Source organism: Bos javanicus, chromosome 5, assembly GCF_032452875.1.
Source record: "Bos javanicus breed banteng chromosome 5, ARS-OSU_banteng_1.0, whole genome shotgun sequence".
NCBI lineage: Eukaryota > Metazoa > Chordata > Mammalia > Artiodactyla > Bovidae > Bos > Bos javanicus.
In genome coordinates, this window is record NC_083872.1 from 56,817,151 (window position 1) to 56,836,747 (window position 19,597).

Here is a 19,597-nt window from a genome sequence, read left to right on the forward strand (position 1 = left end):
TCTCCTTACCTTGGTAGATTGAGAATGAGTCCAACCATCGGGGTAGGTTGGGGAAGGGGAAGTAAGTCTGGACAGAGGGGACTCATGGCCTCATTCCTTATGTAGGCTCCCCACAGATAGAGAATATCCAGCCATTCTCTGCCAAAGACCTGTCCATTCGCTCACTTGGGGACCGAATCCGGGACCTCGCTCAGCTCAAAAACCTCTACCCCAAGAAACCCAAGGATGAGGCTTTCCGGAGCCACTACAAACGTGAGCTGTGAGCCGGGGCTGGCAGCTCTGACTCCTTCTGTGGTCCGCCTCCTCCCTGCTCCTGGTTGCCCCCACCCCACCTGCTGTGTGTCATCCCTGACTTCTTCCTCCATTGTCATTTCCCTGCTTCTGGACCCTGCCCATCATCCATGCTCACCTTTTCCAGCTCCCTTCCTTCCTAACCCGGAAGCATTCCATGGCTCTCCTTTCCTCCCCACAATAGCTGAGCAGATGGGTAAGGATGGCAGGGGTTATGTCCCAGCTACAATCAAGATGACTGTGGAAAGGTGAGTGTGCTGGTGTGGATGGAGGGCAGGCTTGATACTTATTTGTAAGCAGGAAGTGTGGCATCAACCCCTGGTCAGTCACACATGCCTCCTCCCCTCCTCCAGGGACCAGCCACTTCCCACCCCAGAGCCCCAAATGCCTACCATGGTGCCCTCTTACGATCTTGGAATGGCCCCTGATTCCTCCATGAACCTGCAGCTCGGCCCAGATATGGTGTAAGAAGCTTGAGAGAGAGAACTGGGAGTGATCTGTGCCAGCAGGCATTCAGCATGGGCATGGGGAGAGTTGGCACTGGGGGTTGAAGTAGGGAATTTCCTTTGCTTGAAAGGGATCCCCCAACTTTCTTTTAAAAATAGAATTTTAAAAACCTATTTTATTTTTGGCTCTGCTGGGTCTTCCTTGCTGTGCAGGCTTTTTCTCTAGTTGAGGCGAGTGGGGGCTACTCTTTAGTTGCGGTGCGCAGGTTTCTCATGGCAGTGACTTTTCTTGTTGCAGAGCGTGGGCTCTAGGGCTAATGGGCTTCAGCAGTTGCAGCTTCTGGGCTCTAGAGCATAGGCTCAGTAGCTGTGGTGCACAGGTTTAGTTGTTCCATGGCACGTGGGATCTTCTTGCAACAGGAATCAAACCCATGTCTCCTGCATTGGCAGGTGGATTCTTTACCATTGAGCCCCCAGGGAAGCCCCAGGATTCCTGGGTAGGGGATTGGGAGTGTCCAGGAGAAGGGCTGGCCTCAAGAGTCTGCTTTCTTTCCTTAGGCCCCAAGTGTACCCACCACGCTCTCACTCCATCCCCTCATATCCAGCCCTCCCCCGGGAAGAATCAGTCAATATGTTGCCAGCCTTCCAGGAGTAAGTGGGGTCACCTCTGGGGAATGGGTTGGGTCACCCCCTGCAGTGGGGATTGGCACTTGTATTTGTGAAGAGAGGCTCTTCAGTGAGAAAAGGGTGGCACAAAGCCAATGCCTGTGTCTCTTCTGTCCACTCCATTGAGGTGTTAATAGTTAAGATCCGGGTTCAAATTCCAGCTCCACCACTTGCTGACTTTGGGCAAGTTACTTAACTCTAATGCCTCATCTGTAAAATGGAATAATGATGATAATAATACCTGCTTCACAGGATTATTGTGAAGGTTAATTTGAGTTAGTAATATGTATAAAGCTAAACATAGAACCCAGCTCCTGGTAAGAGCTATGCAAGTATTAGTATTCTCTCTCCTGCCTCCTAAACCTACTGTCCTTTTTCTGTTACCTTGATTTGTATATATTTATCATTCTGGCCTGGAAGTGGAATAGACATTTTTGTTCTCCAGGTAGCACTCAGGTGTTTACTGACTCTCAGTCAAAGCAGGACATCTTCCCCCCATAGGAGTTGAGGTAGAGGTGGGATCGTAGAACCAGCAGAGTTCAGAAATTAGCTAATGTATCCTTCCTCTGTCCCCCGCTTCAGTCCCCAGTGCATATAATAACATTTATACAGAGAAGAGGACCAAATTCACAGGTAGAAATGACTTGCCCAAGGTGATACCATCAGGATGAGGAACTGGAAATAGTTTCCTTACTCAATGGGCTTGACTTTGCAACAGCTGCCCTGGACCAGCTTTCCTTTAACTGTACCCTCCTCTTCCTGCTTCCAGACCTCACCTGCCGATGCCTCCCAACCTGAGCCAGATGAGCCTGCCCTTTGACCAACCTCACCCGCAGTGAGTGACCACCCCCGCCCCCATCCTGAGCTCAAGCTCCTCATTCATTCCCAGCCTCAACCCCACCCTGACCCCCCCCACCACCTCATTTACTTCTCTGGGGCTGGCAGGGGCCTGCTGCCGTGCCCACCTCAGGATCATGCTGTGTCCAGCCCTGAGCCCTTGCTCTGCTCAGACGTGACCATGGCAGAAGACAGCTGCCTGAACCAGCCGGTGGGAGGGTTCCCTCAAGGCACCTGGTGAGTGTCAGCCTGGGGGTGGAGGCTGGGTGGGGGGTTGCGGTGTGGGTACCATGCCTATCCCACTGCTTCTCCACTTCCTCTCTGCAGGGTCCGTGAAGACATGTTCCCGCCCTTGTTGCCTCCCACTGAACAGGACCTTACCAAGCTTCTCTTGGAAGGACAAGGGGAGTCAGGGGGAGGGTCCTTGGGACCCCAACCCCTCCTGCAGCCCTCCCCCTATGGGCAGTCTGGGATCTCAATGTCCCACCTGGACCTAAGAGCTAACCCCAGTTGGTGATCCCAGCTGGAGACGGAGCCCAGAGAGACCGCTCTCCTGCCCCCACGGGCCTGCTCTGGGCATCTGCCCCTGCTCCTGCCCAACAGCAGAGAGGGAGGGTGTGTCTTCCTCTCCCCACCCACTCCCTGCTCAGGAGGAAAAGACTGCCAGGAGAAGGTACACTGGGTGGAACATACCTACTCCTTCCCTTCCAACACACCCCTGCCCTCTCCCTTCCAGATAGTGGAAGGGAAATTCAGGTTCCAAGTGAGACACGCCCCAACATGACTGCACAGGCAGTGCACACGCATGTGTGTGTGCGTGCACGCACATACACACATACACACACACATACCCACACACAGAGCTCTCCTTGGAAGATGGCACTCAGCAGGAAGAGGGCTGGACAAGAGCACAGGTGCGGGCAAGAGGGGGATTTCTCCGCCTGCCCCAAGCCAGGGCTCACCACTCACTGGTGGAAACACGCACGCACGCACACATCTGTTCCACACACTGAGGATGGCGGTATGGGCTTAGGCCCCAGCCCTGGAGAGATGGGAAGCAGTTCAGGAGACCCTGGGAGGGAGGTGGGGTGGGGTCTGTACATTTGGTAACAGATGTGGCTTTTGCCCAGATTAAAAAAAAAGTCCCAACCAGCTCCAGATTCTTGTCAGTCAACTGGAGACTTCAGGATACGTGTGTGAGATTGTGCAGAAGTTCAAGGGCTGAGTCTGTGTACAGCCAGGTGAAAGCGCATGCACTTGGGACATGTAATATATGGATGTCACACATGTTAGTTGTATGGCTTCATAGAACATTGATCTCTCTGACTTTGCCTGTGTGACAACACAAGTTAGCAAGTATGAGATACTGCACACAAGGCCCCAGCAAGTATGCTGGCCTCTCGGACATATGCTAACCCAAATGTACTCAGTTCTGGGTGTGATTGTGCCCACGTGGGTCTATGTGGCTGCGACATCTGCATATCAGGCTGTAGCTTTGGTGGCTCCCCACCCCCAGTCCTGCCCAGAGGCAGAGTGTGAATTTGGGGTCCAGACTCAGGTGTGTGGTCCCCTTGATGTACTGGGGGCCCTACCTGCTGCTGCTTTTCTATTTCTCCCACCCACTGCCAGCTTCCCTCCACCTTCCCACCCCATGCCAACCTTTCTCCATCTTGGGGGTCAGAGATCCTAAGCCATAAAATAAATTTTATTTCAAAATAACAAAATAAATAATCTACTGTACACGATCTGAAAAGAAAGACGCTCTAACTGCTCAGACAGGTGCTGCGGCCCAGCCCCCAGCTGAGGGAGACCCTGAGTCCACCCAGGCCTCCCGAGGGGGCCGGTGAAGGGGACCCCACACCCCCTAGAGAGGGCAAGAAGGAGAGAACGCTGAGGACTTGGGGGGGGGAGATGGGGGTTGGGGGGCAAACTGCAGCACTTGTTAAATTAAAGAAACAAACTAGAAGCACAAAAATGGGGGGGTAGAGGGGGAGGAGCATGTCCAGTGTTCCAAGGCCCCCAGATCTGGGGGAAAATGTTTCTATTTTTAGCTGCTGGACCCTCCCAGAGAAGTCCCCCTTTCCCCCATGTCCAAACTGAGTCCAACTGCTCATGTCACTGGTTCAAACTAGAGAGAATGGGAGTGTGCTGTGTAGGGGAAGGGGGACCCCAAGTGCCCTGGGGGCAGAGTTCTCGCCTCCTTGCTCTAGGCAAGGGGGAGGGGGCGCCATGCTCCCTCCCTGTGTCCTCTGGCCAGGCCCCTGCTCGTTATTGCTTGAAGCCCCATAGTCCTATGCCCATGGGGCAGGGTGGGGGGAGGGAGGAGAAGGGCAGGGGAAGGATCCAGGGTCGTGATTAGAAGCCAGGGTGAGAGTAGAGGGGTCTATATGAGCCAGAAGCCTGGGGTCTGAGGACGCCAGTCCGCCCCTCACTGCCGGCTGGCCTCAGCCTCCACTTTCACGCTGTTCCTCCGACCTTCCACCAGCGCAGGATGCGGTCCTGGGGCCGGGCATCGGTCCAGAAGCCCCTCCTCGAACTCTGCAGGGAGAAGGGCCAGGTCAGGCGGCTGTTGCACATAGAGGTGGCTGAACACAGAGGCAGGGGCGGAGAAGGCTGCGAGGATGAGCTTGGTTTACTGACTCCGGCCCACTTCCTGTCCGGGGCGGGGCCGGGGTTCCATACCCAAGCGTGTGCGCCCCCTACTCTTTCTGGCTGTGTGTAGCTCTATGTCTCTGTGTGTGTGTGTCTCTCCTTCTCTGTCTCTCCCGCCTCCGTTCTGCTGGAATTTCTGGTTCTGTCGGAGCTGTGGGGGCGGCTTGGCTCTGACCTCTCCCCCTCCCCCCCTTCCCAGGCTCTGCCACCCCCACTCTTCCCTGGCCTCCTCCCAGGCCCCACCCACCTTGTCGGGCCCCCCAAGTTTCTTAGAAGCCAAAACAGGGGGAACGCAGGAAGTCGGCCTCCCAGCTCCTCCTCCAAGAAGAGCCCCCCTCTTTCAGTCCCCACCCCCACTTCCCACCCACGCACAGTTTAAAAATACCAAGCTAGGGTTGGTGGCTTTGTCTGCTGCGTCACTCTCAGCCCAGCCGATGCCCGGCCCTCTCTGCCGGCCTACTTGCCTGCCCCCCTCCCCATCCACACACAAAGCATCCCCCTTCCCCTTCGGGCTCTTCCAATTCCAAGCTGGCAACCCCACTCCAGCTCCTCGCCTGCTCCACCCTCTTGCATTGGCACAACTTCCAGCCAAGCTTCCATTCTTGGTGGCTCTCCTCTTCCTGCTCCCCTTTGTCCCCCATTCTGTCTCCCTGCTCCCCTAGTTCCCCCCTCACAGATTAGGGGTTGGACTCTCACTACTGGGAATAGCCCTGCAGGGTCCCTCCTCCGCAACTAAAGGCCTGGCTGGCTGGAGCCCCACCATCCTGCCCTCCTCCTCCCAGCTGGCCCCAGGACACCAGGATTGCTGTGTAGGGCCTGGGTAGTGGGGTGCTTGGGGACAGCACTGCTGGCTGCCTCACCTGCGAGAGGTGGCTTCGCAGGCACACAGGGGCTGAGGCGGCCCACGCGGTCGTGGGAGACGAGGCGGGCTAGCCGCAGCCCCTCATCCATCAGTGTCTGCTGCAGGATGTGGCGGCTCCACAGCCCGTGGGCTGGCAATGCCAGAGGCAGGTCAGCAGGGGGCGGCGTCAGCCTTGGACATGACCCCACAGCTGCGGGCATGGGCACGGGTCAGGTAAGGGGCCACAGCAACAGAACCCCCACCCTCAACCACACAGCCAGGCCCATAGACCCAGGTCCACTGGCTCCTATCCGGCCAGGCCTCCCAACCCCACTCCAGGCAGTTGCCTCCTGGTGCCCTCCTCCCGTGCCCTCTACCCCCACAGTAAGAAGGGCTGTGATGCACACTCACCCTGCAAGTGCCCATCCAGGCTCTCCCCAGACAGACTGGCGCTGTCCTCCTCCAGGCTGGGGCGGAATGGGGGAGCATAGGATTCAGGGCCGGGAGGAGGCTGCTGGATTTCAGAGTGACTTTGTTCTCCAACCTGTGGATGCCCCAAATAAGAAAATGAGGACTGGGAAGGGAGTGGGCTGGGGATGGCTGCCCTAACCCCCGATGTTTGCCCTGGAAAACCCACCTCTTGTTTCAGTTTCTTCAGTGGGGGGCCTCCCAGTTCTTCAGGGTGGAGCCTGCAAAGATTGAGAGGAACAAGGACAGTGAGGCTGGGGAGAGACACGTGGCAGACACAGAATCTAAAATGCATTGTTTCCAGAATCTGGAAAGAGTCTAGCTAAGCAGGTGTATCCAGCTTAGGCGCCATTCCTGCAGGGGGCGAGGGGGTCTGAGATGGATGGGAGGGGGGCCAGACCTCAGACAAGTGGAAAAGGGGCTGGACCTCACACATGTGGACTTGGTCAAAGCAAGGCAGGTGGGAAGCAGGATGAAAGGCACCTGAACGGGAAGGCAGGATGTGACCCAGTTCCTAGGCACAGGAATCTGATCGAGGAAGAACCTAGAGAAGGGGGTCTCACCTGGAACCCTTCAAGGAGGACAGGTAGGTGCTCTCTCGGGCCACTTGGCGGGACAGGGAGAAGAGTTCCACCCTCCGCAGTAAGAGGGTGTTGTCCCTCATGCAGAACTGGGCAGCAGCCTCGTTGATGGTCAGCTGTGAAGAGGACCACCAGAGCAGTCAGAATCCTGACTCACCCACTACCTTGCCCAGACCTCCTCCCTCCCCTTCTCCATCAGACAAATGAGACCATCCATGAGATGCTTGGTTGGGTTTCTGACACTACCAGGAGTTTCCTGGGGGAGGAAGACAGAGGGCAGCACCCAGAGCTTCCTATGAATGCCAGGGGCCTCCTCCAATCCTGTGGGGTCCTGGGTGGCATGGAACTGGACAGTTGGGCTTTTGCCTGTGTGTCTGCATCCCCCTCAGTTGAGCAGGGAGGCACAGCAGCAGCTGGGGTTGGTGGAGGAGGGGATCAGGACTTTGGGTCCTGTTTATGGGGCAATGAAACAGACTCGCCAAATGTGAGGATTCTCAGAGGTAAGCAGGTCAAGCTCTAGATGTCCCAGGCAATCCTGGCAGGCTGGGGTCCTCACCTCGTGCAGGCTGAGCTGCTTGCCCTCCCGCCGCTTGGAGTCAAAGCGGCCATAGATGATGCTGTATTTGCGGATCTCCTCTTCCTTCTGGCTGTCATTATCGTCCATCTCAAAGATGTGGCCCACGCTCCGTGCCAGCTTCTTGTTCAGCTTCAGCAAGGATGTCACCTCCCCAGCATCCCCTCTTGGGAAGCTTCGGAAGATCCTCTCCACGCTCTCCACCACCATGCGCACCATCTCTGGCTCCAGTCGATCCGGACCACCCCCAGTCCCAGCTGCTGCCAGCCCCCCAGCCCCAGTCCCCTCAGGGCCGCCTCCCCCTGCCGGTGGGGAAAATGGGGGTGAGCCAGCCTCCTCTTCTCCTCCTGCCCCGACATCGGACTCTGGAGTGCTCCGGCCTGGCCAGATCCGGGGGTCCCCCGCCCCAGGTCCCCCAGGCAATGGTGACAGCTTCTCTCCAAGTTCAAGGGGGCTCTTGGGGCTAAAACTGCGGGCACTGCCCGCCTTTTCCCCCGGGCTGCCATGCCCATTGCTCATGCTCCCTTTCCGGGTCCCCGCCGTCTCAGAGATCTTGAAGAGTGGGATGCTGGAGACAGGCACCGCAGGCACGGGCTGGCTGAAAAGCCCTGGGTTGGTGGCCCACTCTCTCAGTGCCTTCTGCAGGCGTCGGACGTGGAGGGGCTTAGTGGCCATGCCCACGAGCGCCATGATCTCCAGGAACTCCTCCTCCCCCGCCTCGCACAGCTGCTGCACGTCGTCCCCTCCCTGCTGGATGAAGGTCTCGTAGTAGGAAAGAAGGTTGGCGCGCTGCAGGACCCGGTACAGCTGCAGCTCCCCCAGGGTCCGAGGCAGGGCCATGGCTCGGGAACTGGGCCTGGGAAGGAGGCGCACAAGGTGGGGGGGGGCAGTAAGTGCAAGTTCCCTGCTGGGTACCAACCCACCCTCACAATTGTCTTCTCTTTCCTGCCTGCTTCTCTTCCCCTCTTTTGAATGCTCTCTCTGCTGAGACTTGAGCACAGACTAGGCGAACCAGCCACTGCTCAGAAGCAGTGCTATCCCAGACTGGCTAGAAGTACCAGAAGCCAGACTGGTCTTTGTGGGAGTCAAAGGCTCCAAGCTCCCCTATCCTCAGCTTTTACTTTTGTGATCTCGGGCAAGGAGACCATGAGTATGAGGCCAGTCAGTACACCCCTGGATTAGCTGGACCAATGTCTCTTCCAGAACACCATCCTCACCTTCCACCCTACACACCTAGCCGTCTTAACAATACAAAGTTAATGAACATAGGATCCTTGTCCTCCCTACAGGGGAAACTAGGACCACTGCTGGCCAGCTTTATTCCCTGGTGGCATCCTGCTCATGTGGCTGAGCAGGAGAGGTGTGGCCCCTTCCCCTGCACTTTCTCACTGTGAGCCAGGCAGACCATCCATCCTCTGCTCCCTTTTCCCACCCCTGCTCAGCTTTTCCCACGGCTTAGGCATTCTTTGCACCTTCTTGCTCTCTCTCCCCAGGACCTCCCCTACCTTCCAGACTGCCCAGGGCCCCTCAGTTGGTCCCTCTCCCAGCAGTGACCTTCCCACCTGCTCCATAGGTAGAGCCATCCCTTCAGCTCAGGCACGGGGGAGGGGAGGGGTGCCTCAATTGTTCTGCTCTGGGGCCCGGTCCGCCCCCACACACTCCCACAGTGGTAGCGTCTGTAGGCGAAAACCGCCGGGGGGGCCTCCCGCCTACCCTTCTCTCCTTCATTTTTCCACCCACATCTTTAAGTGTTGTGGGGGAGCGATTCAAGGCCTCTTGAGGGAGGGGTTGTACATCGAAACTCCCCTCCTCACTCTGTAAATAAAGCTACAGAAATGAACAGACGCCTAAGGCTTGCCCCGCTTCTGCAAAGCTCCTCTGATGCTCTCTTGGTTCAAAGGCGCCGGCTGATCCCGGATCCCGGAGCCGCGCGCGCTCGGTACCAATGACGCGCTGAGCCAGCTGAGCGGCCCTCCGCCGGCACTATTGTCAGCTAGAGCCCCAAGGCTTCCCCTGCCGCCTGGGAGCCCCCACATTCTTTGCAGGGGGCTCACATGCCAGGTCATGCCCCCAAAATAAACGGGCGATGGAGAATTAGGTACTATTCTTTCTCTAGTCTTTCCAGTTGCATCATATCTCTGTCTGCTCCCTGGGCCCCCTAATTCGAAGACGCACCCCCTTTCCGTCAGTCTCCACCCCCCACCCCCGTCCCGCTTCCCCTCGTCCTCTCCTCGACCTCCGCCCTCCGGACCCCTCTCCCGAGTCCAGCTCCACCCATCTCCACTCCCCGCCGCTTCCCTTTGCCCACTAACTTGAGTCTGGGCTGCGGGGTCCGGCGGGCGCTGTCCCCTCCGCCCGGCGGCTGCTCGGCTGTGGGGGAGGCAGCTCTGTGCATGGACGGCTGGAGACCACCCGGGGTGCCCTTCTCAGTGCCCGGCACTCAGCGCCTGGTGCGCGCTGCGCTCTTCCCTGCGCGCGAGGCCGTGTCCGCCGCTGTCCGGGCTCCGTCCCTCCCTCCACGTCTCCTCTCTCCGAGCCTCCGCGCCTCTGTCTGTGCCTCTGCCCCCCCCCCCCTCCCCGGCTGCGCTTGCCGCCTCTCCGCGCCTCCGCCCCCGCAGGACGCACGGGGAGCGAGGCCCGGCGCAGCGCTGGCTGCCGGGCGGGCGGAGGGCGTGGGCCGAGCCGGGGGCGGAGGCCGGGGGCGGGGGGCGGGCGCCCGGGCCTCTCCGCCGGGCCGGGGAGACGCCGCGGCGGAGAGACTGAGAGAGGCGGAGATGTTGGGGGGAGGGGAGGAGTGTGGAGATGGAGGCGGGGGCGGGGACTCAGCCCGGGGCGCCGAGTTGGAGACTGAGGTGACCGAGGCCGGGCTGTGGAAGGCGGGCTTGGGGATCCAGCGGGCGGGGCGAGGTCGCTCCGTGCCGCCCACGCCGGATGCACAGCCGGCCTTCTCCGCGCCCACGTACCCACGTGAGCGCCCAGCCGGCGACATTCTTACTCCCACTCCCCCTTCCCCTCCGAGAGGAGAGCGGAGTTTCACAACCACGCACAGGTACACAAAGACACCGAGCAGCGCAAAGGACGGGCACACGCGTCTAAACAGCTCTGCGGACGCCTGCTGCCCACACTCGAACCTCGCGGTGCTGTACTTGTGAACGTTAGGAGTGAGCCGGGAAAAGTTGTTGGAGACTCGGGGTGCGCGTCTCCTTTCGTGCGTCTGACTCCCATAGAGAGTGCGCTTAAGGCAGGTCTGTGAGCGTGGGGCTCCGCAGGAGTCTTTTCCATCTCCAAACGCTCTTTCCCAGCCCCTAAAGGAGCTGTTTGAAGAGGCAGTTCTCGGAAACCCAGGCGCCCTTCCATCCCGGCCTGGAGTCCACGTCCAAGTTTGGGAAACAGGAATGGGCGGGGCTTGTTAGAAGCTACCACTTAGACGCGCGTCGATTACAGTCGCGACGGGTTTTGTTAGCGCTTAGGTCAGGCAGGCATGGGAGGGGTACCCCGCCTTCCTCTACTCTTCGCACCCTATTTGCTGAGGATGGGGACCTGTTCCTGGGAAACTGTTGTGGTAGCCCTGGCAGAGGGAGGATACCCTTTCTAGGGACGTCTGTTAGGGCACTTGGTCCGCAAGAGTCCAGAGTTAGATGGGCACCACGCCGAGTATGTCCAACGTGGCTCCCTACCGAGGAATAGGAGGGAGGAGCTCCTTCGAGGAGCCTACCCCTCTCCGAAACCCACTCCCTACCCCCTTTGTTTCTCCCAGCTCCATCTGGTTCCCATTACACTCCCGCCCACGGCTGGGAGGGCGGACAGGCGGGGGCTCTGAGCGCCCGGCCCTGCGGCTCTATGCCCCGAGGAAATGCAGGAGGGTGGGGGGAGGCGGCGGGAAGCGAGCTGGCTGGCCAGAAGCAAGGTTCCCCCTAGTCCAAAACCTCGGCCCCGCCCACCCTTCTGCACTTCTGAGTGGCCCGGGGCGGCCTGGAGTGGGTGGCGTGGGCCAGGGCTGGTTCTACATTCCGGCCTGGCGAGGGGACCTTTCGGCCGTTAGTGGAGGGCCGGAGAGGAGGGGTGGGGGTGCATCGCATCACCGGGGGGAATTTCGGTAGCCAAGATTCTCTTCTCCATTCCATAAAGCTACAAACACGGGGGTAGGGCGTGATAGGAACGAGCTGAGTCCTCCGTCCGGCAACTGGAGGGCGCGGCGACACGAGGTACCTCCGGGGTCATCCCCGACCCCCCTTAGGTGTGTGGGCGCCCCTCCCCCATTCCCCTCTCCGGTTATTTTAGAGCCTGGGCTGCCAGCGGCTGGCCCCGGGTTTCCACGTGCCTCCTCCCTCCCTCTGCCCACGCTCCCCGTGACGCACATCCTCCGCCCACGCAGCCTCTGCTCAAGGCGCCCCCCTCCCTCCCACCCGGTCCCCCTTGGGCCGGTGCCGAGCCCGGGGATCCGGGGGGAGTCGCGGGCCAGCCAGGGAAGAGGGTGGAATAGGGCGTGAAGCAAGGGGGCGGTAACCGACTGGGCGCTCGGCCTTGGGTCCCGGCCCAGGAAAGGGAACGCGGAAGGGACCTGGTCCTGGGGCCGGTACTAGGCCAGAGAGGGAAGAGGGGAGAAAAACCCCGCACACTGGGCCAGCCCATACCCCTCGGGGTCAGAAGAAATCTGTTTGGGTGCGAACGTGTGTTTGAGAGTGAAACTCCCGAGTGTTTGTATCTTTGTTTCTCAGGGTTGTCGTGAGGTTCAAGTGAGAGTGTATATGAAAACTGTAAATTGTGAAATGCTCAGAAGCAAATTTAAGACGTTATTCCCAGTTTGTACTTCTGTACCCCGAGGTTGTGTATCTATACGTTTCTTTACATCTACTTGTGTGTCTGTGTCTCTAGGTTTGTGAGCCCCTCTGCGTGGATTTAAAAATATGTACATTTTAAAAACCATTGACTTGTCAAGCCCCGCCAGAGGCCCAGACTCCCCCGCAGCCGGAGCTGCTGAGATGTCTGTTCTTCGCTTCCCTCCCACTCCTACCACCTCCAACTCCCCTCCTCCTCCCTTCCGTTGAGAACAAGGAATTTCCAGCCCTTAGCAAATGGAGAGAGAAAGAGACCAAGATTAAGAGAAACTACGGAAAAACAACAAAGACAAGAGACAGGTGAGGGGTGATTGACAAAGAGGTGCATCAAATTAAAAAAAAAATTAATTTCTTCTCTTTTTCTCCTTGATATAGGACTTCCCTGGTGGCTCAGACGGTAAAACGTCTGCCTACAATGCAGGAGACCTGGGTTCAATCCCTGGGTCGAGAAGATCTCCTGGAGAAGGAAATGGCAACCCACTCCAGTATTCTTGCCTGGAAAATCCCATGGACGGAGGAGCCTGGCAGGCTACAGTCCATGGGGTCACAAAGAGTCGGACATGACTGAGGGACTTCACTTTCACTTTTCTCCTTGAGCCCCGTTTTCCCCAGGGTGGATCAAGCCCGCTTCTCTACTGGGCTCACCTGCTTACCCCCTCCTTCCAGGGCGGTGTTCTCAGAGGGACACAGAGCTGAGCAGCGGGTCCCATTTAATCAAGGATTAGTTTAATGCTACACTGATCTCTTCCAGGAAGGGAAACTATCCTCTGTTGCAATTTTCCAAGAACAGAGGAAAGGATTAGAAAGTGGGTGGAAGAGGAGTGAGGAAATTGCTAACCAGAAGGATTGTCATTACTAGGCACGAGTAGATTTGCATCTAGCAGATTGCCCTGGTCACCAACAACCGTCCCCCAAGTTTTCACCAGGGCAAATGCAGCACAAATGTCACCTTCCTGGTCCCTGTCCTTCCTGCAACTCCTCTAGGCAGAATTAATTCCTCCCATCCCTCAGTGACCGCCCCCAGCCCCTCAAGGCTCTTTGTACATGTTTCAATTATAGTTAATTGTTTGCACCTCTAGCCTAGGACTTCTGATCTGGTATCTGGTGGGTCCTCTGAAATGAGTGAGTTGGTGATGCTATTTCTAGGCCTGAACAGCTTTGAAAAGGGCAATTGACCCAGAGGGGGCTGAACCTGGGCAGAATTGTTCAAGTGGTGACAATTGTTTTCCATGTCTCCTTCCTTTTTAAAGTTGCCAGTGAGTCTCACAAGTCTGGCTCCTTGGCCTTCTAATGTTTGCTATTTTGGTAAATAAATTCATACCCAGGTGCTAAAGGTAAAGTCTGAAGTCCTTGCTGGTAACAGAAAAATATGTTAGAATTGTAGTTGAAGTGTTGTCCTTCAATTTAGTCATCTCACCAGAGATGCTTCACCCTCAAAGACAAACCTGATTTCTGTGTTTAAGGAGCCACATAGGTAACAGGGGAGGTAGACACATAAACAATTACAATATAGTGCAATAATAGGGCTACAAACAGTGATAGAGGCATGGGGCAGGTGATATCTTCTGCTTGGGGTTGTGAGGGGCTGGTTGAGAAAGGCATCCAAAGGAGGTGATGATGCAGCCTAGAATTTTGAAGTATAAATAGATTTCCAGGAAGAAGGGAGAATCAAGTCATAGAAAACAGAGTTTAAATTTACATGGAAGTATGAAACAGAATGATACATTGGAGAAATTAGAGATTGTTCATTATTGCTGGATGGGGGTTGCTGGTGAGATTAAAAAGGAGCCCTGGGAGGTGTACAAGGCCATTTCATTTAGGATATTCTAGACCAGAGCTTCTCAACCTATAGTAAAGGACAAGTTTTTAAAAAATTATTTATCTATATATTTTGTGCTGGGTCTTCATTGCTGCATACGCTTTTCTCTAGTTGTGAAGAGCAGAGACTACTCTCTAGTTGCGGTACTTGGGCTTCTTATTGCAGTGGCTTCTCTTGTTTCGGAGCACAGGCTCTGGAGCGCAGGTTCAATAGTTGTGGTGCACCAGCTTGCTGCTCCACGGCATGTGGGATCTTCCCAGACCAGGCGTCAAACCCATGGCTCCTGCATTGGCAGGTGGATTCTTGACTACTAAGCCACCGGGTAAGCCCAGGACCAATTTTTAAAGCAATTTACAATCATTGTAGAGTGCACTACTCTATAAAAAACACTAACAATGAATAATTTTTTAAAAATCCCCATTTTATTAGATTCAATAAATATAAAATTTTGCTGTTAAATTGCTATAGAAGTTTCTAAATGCCTACACTTTATTTCTGAAATTGTTTCATTGCAGAGTGGTAACAAACTTTGGACAAGATGGTTGGATGGCATCACCGACTCAATGGTCATGAATTTGAACAAGCTCCAGGACATGCTGAAGGACAGGGAAGCCTGGCGTGCTGCAGTTCATGGGGGTCACAAAGAGTTGGATATGACTGAGCGACTGAACAACAAAAATAACAACAAACTTTGAGTGGCACTGTTGTAGTTAAAATTTGTTTCTTTTATTTAAGTGATAAGCATATGAGGTGCTCTGTGAGCACAGAGGATGGCCTTGTTTGTGTTTTTATTTATTTGGCTGTGTTGGGGCTTGGTTGCAGCACTCGGGATCTTCATTGCATCATAGGGGATCTTTCATTCTGGGGCATGAACTCTCTAGTTGTGGCTTATGGGCTAAGCTGCTCTGTGGCATGTAGGATCTTAGTTCCTCAACCAGGCATCAAACCTGCGTCCCCGGTATTGCAAGGTGGATTCTTAACCACTAGACCACCAGGAAAGTCCCAAAATTTGTTTCTATACATCTGTATTTAGGTGATATTAGGACCACGGGCCATAAAGTATCACAGGAGATGCCATGGAACCATAAAGACTGTAACATGGGAGTGACATGGTCAGATCTGTATTTAGGAGTGGTATGGAGAAAAGGTTTTATGGAAGTTAAAAGTGCAGAGAGGCCAACTTGAAGGAAACAAAAGTGCTCTGAGAGAGATGGCAAGGTGCTAGACTAAATCACTGACGCTGGAGATGGAGAGGAAAGGACAGATTTAAAAGATAGTCATCAGGGCTTCCCTAGTGGCTCAGAGGTAGAGAATCCACCTGCCAATGCAGGAACCATGGGTTCTATCACTGATCCACGTGCTGCAGGGCAACTAACCTTGTGCTGCAACTATTGAGCCTGTGTTGAAGAGCCCAGGAGCCACAACTACTGAAGCCCCCGTGCCTAGAGGCCGTGCTTTACAAGAGAAGCCACTGCAAGAAGCCTACACACAGCAACTAGAGCGTATCTCCTGTTCACTGCAACTGGAGAAAAGTCCATACAGCAGTGAAGACCCAGCATAGTGAAAAGTCAAAAATAAATAGGTAATTATTTTTCAAAAAAAAACTAAAAAAAGATCATCGGGTAATATGAATAGAACTTGATGACTGGCTAAAGGGTTGGGGGAAGAGAAGAGTTTAGAGTAACTCTCAGGCTTCTAGCTTGGGTGACTGGATAGAATGGAGCATCATCATCAGATAGTCACCATCTGCAGTCTTTTACCTAAGTTAAGAAAGTTATGAAAAAAAGTTATGAAAACCAAAAATTTTCATATCTCTTTTGACTACGAAACCTAATCTGACTTGAACTTACTTTGTGGCGGACCTCCTAGCTTATCAAGGCTGTATATTGTCATCTTGCTTATTTAATTTACATGTGGAGTACATCATGTGAAATGCTGGACTGAATGAGGCACAAGCTGGAATCAAGATTACAGGGAGAAATATCAATAACCTCAGATAAGCAGATGATACCACCCTTATGGCAGAAATCAAAGAGGAACTAAGGAGCCTCTTGAAAGTGAAAGAGGAGAGTGAAATAGCTTATTAATACATAAGGTTATTTATAGTTTCATTTATGCCACTTTCATTTATACCAATGTGAATATTCATCTCTCATTGCAGAAACATTCATTTATGAGGTACTGTCCCAGACCCCACTGAGATTGCTGTCTTATTTATTGCATATGCACCATATTACATTTTAAAATCCAAAAAAATTCTGAAACACATTTATGATCCAGATTTCCTGCCCCATTTACTCATCAGCGTTGGCCTGAGTTTTTTTGGCTATTTGCATAAATCAGATCCACCTGCAGATAATGAATATTCATTGAAGTGTGTGCTATAGACTCTGAAGATGATTCTCAAAGTGTTTTGAGCAGTGTTCATATTATTAAAACAAGGCTAAAAGCTTCTTGAGTACCTGGAAGTGATGGAACTCATTTAGATGATAAGGTTTCATGTGTTTATGGACAACCAGTTTTATTACTGTACACTGCATTTACATATTTTAACAGTCAGTGGTGGGAATTCTCTGGAGGTCCAGTGGTTAGCACTCATTGCTTTTACTGCCAGATCTGGGTTCAATCCCTGGTGGGCGATTGAAAAAAAAAAAAAAGTAAATGATCCTCTGGAATTAGTTGCCCTGTTCTCTGGCCTTTGTTCAAAACCAAAGAGCAAGTTCTGAATGCTGAGAATTTGGGACCTGGTAGAAAATGAAGTGTGTTTGTGTGTTGAGGGGTGTAGGTGTATAAATTATTTTTTAAAAGTTTTAGACTTACAGAAAAATTGAGAAGATAGTACAGAGTTGTCCTGTACTCCCCATCCAGTTTCTACTGTTATGATCTTAACATTAGTACTGTGTGTTTACCACCATTAATGAACCAGCATTGATAACACTAACTAAAGCCTATCATTCACTCAGATTTCCTTAGTTTTTACCTAATTTTTTTCTATTTTAGGATCCCATCCATGATACCATATTACATTTGGTTTCCATATTTTATTAGGCTCCTCTTGGCTGTTAGTTTCTCAGAGTTGCCCTGTTTGTGATGACTAAGAGGAGTATTGATCAGGTATTTTGTAGGTTGCCTCTTTGTTTCTCTGTACCACACATGGCTTGTGGGATCTTATGGGTTCCCCCACCAGGGACTGAACCTACACCTTTGGCAGTGGAAGTGGAGAGTCATAACCACTGGACCACAAGAGAAGTCCCTAGTTTACCTCTTTATCTGAATTTTTAAAGTGGCTTCCCTGGTGGCTCAGATGGTAAAGAATCTGCCTGCAATGCAGGAGACCCAGGTTCCATCTCTGGGTCTGGAAAATCCCCTGGAGAAGGAAATGGCAACCCACTCCAGTATTCTTGCCTGGAGAATTCCATGGACAGAGGAGCCTGGCAGGCTACAGTCCATGGCGTGGCAAAGAGTCCGACCCAACTGAGAGACCTATTAATAAATGTTTATCTTAGTTTTATGAGTTTTGAGGAGGAAAACCACAGAAATACCATTTTCTCCACACACTATCAAGGGTACATAGTAGCAACGAGATGTATTACTGTGGATACTGACCTCTTTAGGTCAGCCAGGGGAGTGTGTGGTGGAAGTGTTTGAGAGGATGACTGTTGCACCAGAGGTGGCCTTGAGTTTTCTTTCTGAGAATGAAATTTCTTCTCCTGCCAGTTTCTTGGCTTCATTTTCACTTTTTTAAAATCCCTGTTTTGAAAGCTTGAACCTTCCCCAGCAGTTACCTCCTTCTCTGAATTTTTAAAAAAATTTTATTATTAAATTTTTTATTCTTCTGCAAGGCTGTTGCTTCACTGTATAAAAATAGCACCAGCAAATGCAGTATATTGCAAAATTAAGATAGTAATATTCTTCATTGGATACTATACAACTAACAAACTTTTCTCCACTGGCAGTTATTTCTAGTGGTAAGATAATTTTGACCCAAATCCAAGGATAGCTGTAAGCAAGTCACAATGTCATATAAGGTTTAAGATAACCATGTTATCCTTGACTTACATAATTTTTGTAATTAGTTTTACCAGAGATAATTTCAGGAATTGGAGCCTAGCCTAAAAATCACAGGATGCTGTGGAAAAGATGCTCAGTGTTTATCTGAAGTCATTAGAAAGTTAAAGGGTATTTTCTTCAGGAAACATTGTTACAAGTAGTTTCTTTTGCTAAAAGTTGCTTTTTAAATATCTACCCACCACTAATTTAAGACAACTATGCTAGATTAAGTTGTTTCAAAGTAGTTTATTTAGGGGTTCCATTTTCACTCCTCAATATATTTTATGTATTTCTCATATGCTGCTTCACTCATTAGTTCATCTAGTTCTGAAGGGTTACTGAATGTCATCTTGATCAGCCAACCATCTTCATAGCAAGACTTGTTGACAAGTCCTGGATTTTCTGCTAGAGCTTTATTAATTTCAGTTACTTCTCCTGATAGAGGAGAATAGAGTTCACTAGCAGCTTTCACACTTTCCAAAGCACCAAACTCCTCTTGTTTGTTCAACTTTGTCCCAACTTCAGGCAGACTACAGTAAACAACATCTCCCAAAGCTTCCTGTGCAAAATTGCTGATTTCCACTGTTTCAACACCATTTTCTGTTGTTACCCATTCGTGTTTTTCTGTGAATTTCCGCACCGACAGCAGAGCAGGGCGGGTGCGCAGCTCCCGGACGGCACCCGCTCGCAGTGCCCAGGGCCGCGACGAGCAGGGCGCGCTGGGTGCCAACCGCCGCCGGCACGCTCCGCACCGCGGGCAGCGCCATGTTCCCACGGGTGCAGAGGGTCTCCGCGCGGCACCTAGAGCCTCTGAATTTTTTATTAACTCCCTGGACTCCATCATCTCTAGTATTCCTACCCACCACTATCAGATCAAAGCTATGGTTTTTCCAATAGTCATATAAGGACGTGAGAGTTGGACCATAAAGAAAGCTGAGCATTGAAGGACTGATGGTTTTGAACTGTGGTGTTGGAAAAGATGATTGAGAGTCCCTTGGACTGCAAGGAGATCCAACCAGTCAGTCCTAAAAGAAATCAGTCCTACATATTCACTGGAAGGACTGATGCTGAAGCTGAAGCTCCAATACTTCGGCCACCTGATGATGGGAAAGATTGAAGGCAGGAGATGGTTGGACGGCATCATCGATTCAATGGACATGAGTTTGAGCCAGCTCCAGGAGTTGGTGATGGGAAGCCTGGGGTGTTGCAGTCCATGAGGTCACAAAGAGTCGGACACGATTGAGCGGCTGAACGGAACTACCAGATCCTCTAAAAAATAAAATGCTTCAATTTCGACTAACATTTACTGAACACTTCTTACGTGCTAGGCCCTTTGCTAGGCTTTCACCGTGTGAGTCATTTAATTGGAAGCACCTGGTGCATAGAAAGAACTCATGCTTTGGGGTAAGACCTGGGTTGGAACCACAGCCCAGCCCAAGAAACTGAAATCTTGGGCAGGTTCCTTTTTCTGTCTTAATTTTGGCTTCTTTATAAATGAAGCTATTTATCTTCCAGGATGTTGTGAGGAATAAAA

The 19,597-nt window shown here is 52.8% G+C and overlaps 2 protein-coding genes and 1 pseudogene across 6 annotated transcripts in view; 1 reads left to right on the forward strand and 2 right to left on the reverse strand.

The window, feature by feature from the left end:
• The window catches only part of STAT6 (signal transducer and activator of transcription 6), a 14,883-nt gene extending 10,898 nt beyond the window's left edge, over positions 1-3,985 (forward strand). For 3 of the 4 annotated variants that reach the window (XM_061416757.1, XM_061416760.1, XM_061416758.1), the window contains 7 exons: positions 106-252; positions 476-539; positions 645-755; positions 1,296-1,388; positions 2,173-2,238; positions 2,349-2,477; positions 2,568-3,985. In XM_061416757.1, the coding sequence (XP_061272741.1) occupies positions 106-252; positions 476-539; positions 645-755; positions 1,296-1,388; positions 2,173-2,238; positions 2,349-2,477; positions 2,568-2,757 (800 nt within the window). In that variant the 3' untranslated portion in view covers positions 2,758-3,985. The remainder of the gene's footprint in view (positions 1-105; positions 253-475; positions 540-644; positions 756-1,295; positions 1,389-2,172; positions 2,239-2,348; positions 2,478-2,567) is intronic. The other variant, XM_061416759.1, reaches the window with a different exon arrangement.
• On the reverse strand, positions 3,925-9,906 carry NAB2 (NGFI-A binding protein 2). 2 transcript variants are annotated; one of them, XM_061416761.1, is made up of 7 exons: positions 9,669-9,906; positions 7,339-8,212; positions 6,765-6,898; positions 6,371-6,422; positions 6,145-6,277; positions 5,753-5,944; positions 3,925-4,778 (listed from the first exon to the last, which is right to left on the reverse strand). In XM_061416761.1, exons 1-7 carry the CDS (start codon positions 9,749-9,751, stop codon positions 4,669-4,671), a joined length of 1,578 nt encoding a protein of 525 aa, XP_061272745.1. In that variant the 5' UTR covers positions 9,752-9,906; the 3' UTR covers positions 3,925-4,668. The 2 variants fall into 2 exon arrangements, with proteins under 2 accessions (XP_061272745.1, XP_061272746.1); XM_061416762.1 differs by lacking the exon at positions 5,753-5,944 and having other exon boundaries at positions 9,669-9,896.
• Positions 9,907-18,182: 8,276 nt separating this feature from the next.
• LOC133247671 (glycine cleavage system H protein, mitochondrial-like) lies at positions 18,183-18,830 on the reverse strand (annotated as a pseudogene).
• Positions 18,831-19,597: the final 767 nt, after the last annotated feature.